The sequence below is a fragment of the Oryx dammah genome, unplaced genomic scaffold (genome assembly GCF_014754425.2).
Source record: "Oryx dammah isolate SB20612 unplaced genomic scaffold, SCBI_Odam_1.1 HiC_scaffold_2, whole genome shotgun sequence".
NCBI classification, from domain to species: domain Eukaryota; kingdom Metazoa; phylum Chordata; class Mammalia; order Artiodactyla; family Bovidae; genus Oryx; species Oryx dammah.
The window spans coordinates 114,077,322-114,080,934 of record NW_024070186.1 but is presented as its reverse complement, the minus strand read 5'-3'; the positions used below and the strand labels follow the sequence as shown (position 1 = coordinate 114,080,934).

Sequence of the window (3,613 nt, the reverse complement as noted above, 5' to 3'; positions counted from 1 at the left end):
TGAATAGAGGGGCATACCTGTATTTCCTCTTTGGTCTTTCTTGGATACTGCCTCTCTCAGATACTTCCTTGTCAGCTCTTCTTTGGGTTGTCTTTCCTATACTTATCCATCTATGCCTCTGATATTTTCCATCTATTACCACCTCTCTGCTGTTTTCCTTTCATCAATATATACTGCCTTCCCACGTTTCCTGTTTCCTTTCTCCTCTCAACTCCTTCTCCCATGTTTTGAAAACTTTCATTAAAATGTTCTAGGAAAAAAGAAAATCCTGTAAGTGTCTAGGAGAAGTACAGAAATGCCAATGGTTCTCTACCTTTCTTGGGGTACTCCATACCCTTCCACCCACTCGTTTCTCATTCACTTCTTAACTATTGTCTGGCCTCAACTCAATCATAAAATGCAAGTGGCTCTCACTAAAACCACTAAAAATCCCTTAATTTTCACACTCAATGAAACCTGATCATCCTTTGTCCTGTTAGACCATGTATTTTGGCGTTTGACACGTCCTTCTGTCCTTGTAGTTTTTTTGAGTATCTTTTCTCTCTTTAAGTTCACAATACTCAGCTTTCCAGTTTCCTTCCTACTTTTCAGCTTAGAACTCTTTTCTGGTCTCTCCCTAGTCTTTCTCTGTTGTGAACTAGGACTCTTGGTTACCACAGGAAAAGAGTTAATTGAATGGAAACGGCTCTAACATAGAAATGCAAGAGAGAAAGGAGAAATTGGGTGAAAAAACAATCTGGAACAGAGGAAGGAAGCAAAGGAGCCAATCGACGGCCAAAATCATTTCCCAACACCAGCTCAATGGAACCTACTGTCACTACTGTTGAATTTGGAATGCCAGCTGACACAATGCCACGGCCATGGATGCAGGATGCATTTGCTGGAGTCTTGATATCACTGTCTTTGCAACCAATATTCTCTTTTGTTCCTGTACCTTTTCTCTTTATTTCCATATTCTAAATGGAGGTTTTGTGGATTTGGTTTGCCAAATCTAGATCAAATTCCCTCACTCTGTGTGCAACAGGAATGAAAAAGTCAGATTCTAGCTTTGTTGGCTTCTTTTTTAAAATTAATTTTTATTGGTATATAGTTGATTTACAGTGTTGTGTTAGTTTCTGCTGTACAGCAAAGTGAATCAGTTATGCATATACAGACGCATATACCTAGTCTTTTAAAATTCTTTTCCCATATAGGTCATTATGGCCATCATCTTTTGGCTTCTTGAATGGGTGATACCTCTACTAGCCACCAAGACTATGTGGCAGAAAAAGCGATCAGATGTTGGCTATCAAATATATGCTGTGTATCCACTGTTCAGCCTCTTTAATATAACTTCCTCAAGTTTCTTTCCATGTCCTTCTTTAGGCACACTCTTCAATCGATAGGTTATTAGTAAGTATGCCTTCAGCTACTCCCCAAACTCCTAAGACATTACTTATATTAAGGTATAGTAGACTCATATTACTAAGTACATCTCCTCTTAATGTTCAGAGGATGCTCGCTCCACAAACTGGCCTTTGCAGCTGAGATCTTGATTTCAATTTTTGATGATTATCTAGTCAGTCACTGCATACCTCCTATCTCCTTCACTAACCCACCCTTTCATATCTAATGTCATCAGGTCCTAGTGACTGCACTTTGAATTCTTTTGCGTCTATCTCTTTGTCTCTCTCATAACTACCAAAGTTATATTGCCAATGGACTAGGCACTATACATGCATTTGAATAACTTGTGGAGCATTTTTTAAAGTACAGATTGTTAGGACTCCATCTTGATCCACTGAATAAATTTCTACAATAATATCTCACAATATATATCCTGCATTAAAAAGCTCCACAAACAATTCTGATGGATAATCTGGTTAGAAATCCCCTGGACAATAGCAACATTTTCTGAAGAGTATCCCTGACCCCAGCTTCTCCTCCATGACATCTATTTTCTGCACTAATGAAAAACTAAATTAAAATACTCTTCAGTGTCTCTCCCTGTCTTGAAACCTTTCACTACGTACATATTACCTGAAGCAAAGTGTTCAAGATCCTTCACACGGTATTCAATTCATTTTATAATCCTGCTTCTTTTAAACATCTCTTCCCTTGACTGATAATCCATGTCCCAGACTCAGAATTTCCCTACCACAGTCTATCAAGTCCCCATAAATTTAGCAAATGGTTAGAATGTCTCTTTTATGTAAATCTATTAATTTCAGCACATTATTTGAACTGAAATTATTGTACTGATTGGCATCTCTTCAGATCCCCCAAATAGTTTCTTATAGTAATATTTTATGAAAGTAAAAGGACATTCTGGTAGAAGTATGATTTATTTTGACTCCACTTTCCAAGCTTTCCATTCATAAAACCCTATGAATGTTCTTTCTTCATTTTTTGCATTTTATTTCAGGAGACTTCCAGTGAAGATATGGAAAATGAAAATATAACATTGCTGACAGAGTTTGTTCTCACAGGACTTAAGTATCAACCACAGTGGCAAATCCCCTTGTTCCTGGTATTCTTGGTGATATACCTCATCACCATTGTGGGGAATCTTGGACTTATTGCTCTCATCTGGAATGACTCTCAACTTCACATCCCCATGTACTTATTTCTTGGGAGTTTGGCACTTGTGGATACTTCCATATCATCCACAGTGACTCCCAAGATGCTGGTCAACTTCTTCACCAAAAGCAAGACGATCTCTCTCTCTGAATGCATGGTACAATTCTTTTCCTTTACAGTCAGTGCAACCACAGAATGCTTTCTCTTGGCAAGTATGGCATATGATCGCTATGTGGCCATATGGAACCCTTTACTTTATCCAGTGATTATGACGAATAGACTATGCATGCGACTGTTGGTCTCATCATTTGTAGGTGGTGTTCTTCATGCATTTATTCATATAGGTTTTTTATTTAGATTAACCTTCTGCAGTTACAACACAATACATAACTTTTACTGTGATATTATGCCACTGTTCAAAATTTCTTGTACTGACCCTTTTATTAATATTCTGATGGTTTTTATTTTCTCTGGTTCAATACAGGTGTTCACCATTCTGACTGTGCTTATCTCTTATACACTAGTTCTCTTTACAATTTTAAAAAAGAAGTCTGTTCAAGGTATAAGGAAGGCCTTCTCCACCTGTGGAGCCCACCTCCTCTCTGTCTCTTTATACTATGGGCCTCTTCTCTTCATGTATATTCGTCCTGGATCCACACAATCAGATGATCATGATATGATGGATTCTCTCTTTTACACTGTCATAATCCCTTTATTAAATCCAATTATCTATAGCCTGAGAAATAAGAAAGTCATAGACTCACTGATGAAAATTTTAGAGAGGAATATTTAGGTCTCATAATATCTGTTCTCTTTCCACTAAAACAGTCATAAAACTGCAGATCAGATTTTGTTATGTGTTGACTAGTGTTCAAATTTTTGTAGTTATAACTGTCATTATTTTAAAGACCTAACATGTTAGTTTCTAATAAATTCCTTAAAATGTCTATATCTTTTTCAAAAACACAAGGGAATTTTAATTAAGTGTACATATCATACTAAAATAACTAAAGCAGAAAACATAGGAAAACACTTTACATGCTTGTATATTCTT

The 3,613-nt window shown here is 36.8% G+C and overlaps 1 protein-coding gene across 1 annotated transcript; it reads left to right on the top strand.

The window, feature by feature from the left end:
* The first annotated feature begins 2,401 nt into the window (after nucleotides 1-2,401).
* LOC120852983 (olfactory receptor 5H2-like) lies at nucleotides 2,402-3,352 on the top strand. Its single transcript, XM_040226511.1, has one exon. It carries the CDS (start codon nucleotides 2,423-2,425, stop codon nucleotides 3,350-3,352), a length of 930 nt encoding a protein of 309 aa, XP_040082445.1. The 5' UTR covers nucleotides 2,402-2,422.
* Nucleotides 3,353-3,613: the final 261 nt, after the last annotated feature.

Bases quoted from the DNA above. Each gene is read 5' to 3' on its own strand.
- LOC120852983 (XM_040226511.1), top strand. From the start codon at position 2,423: ATGGAAAATGAAAATATAACATTGCTGACAGAGTTTGTTCTCACAGGA.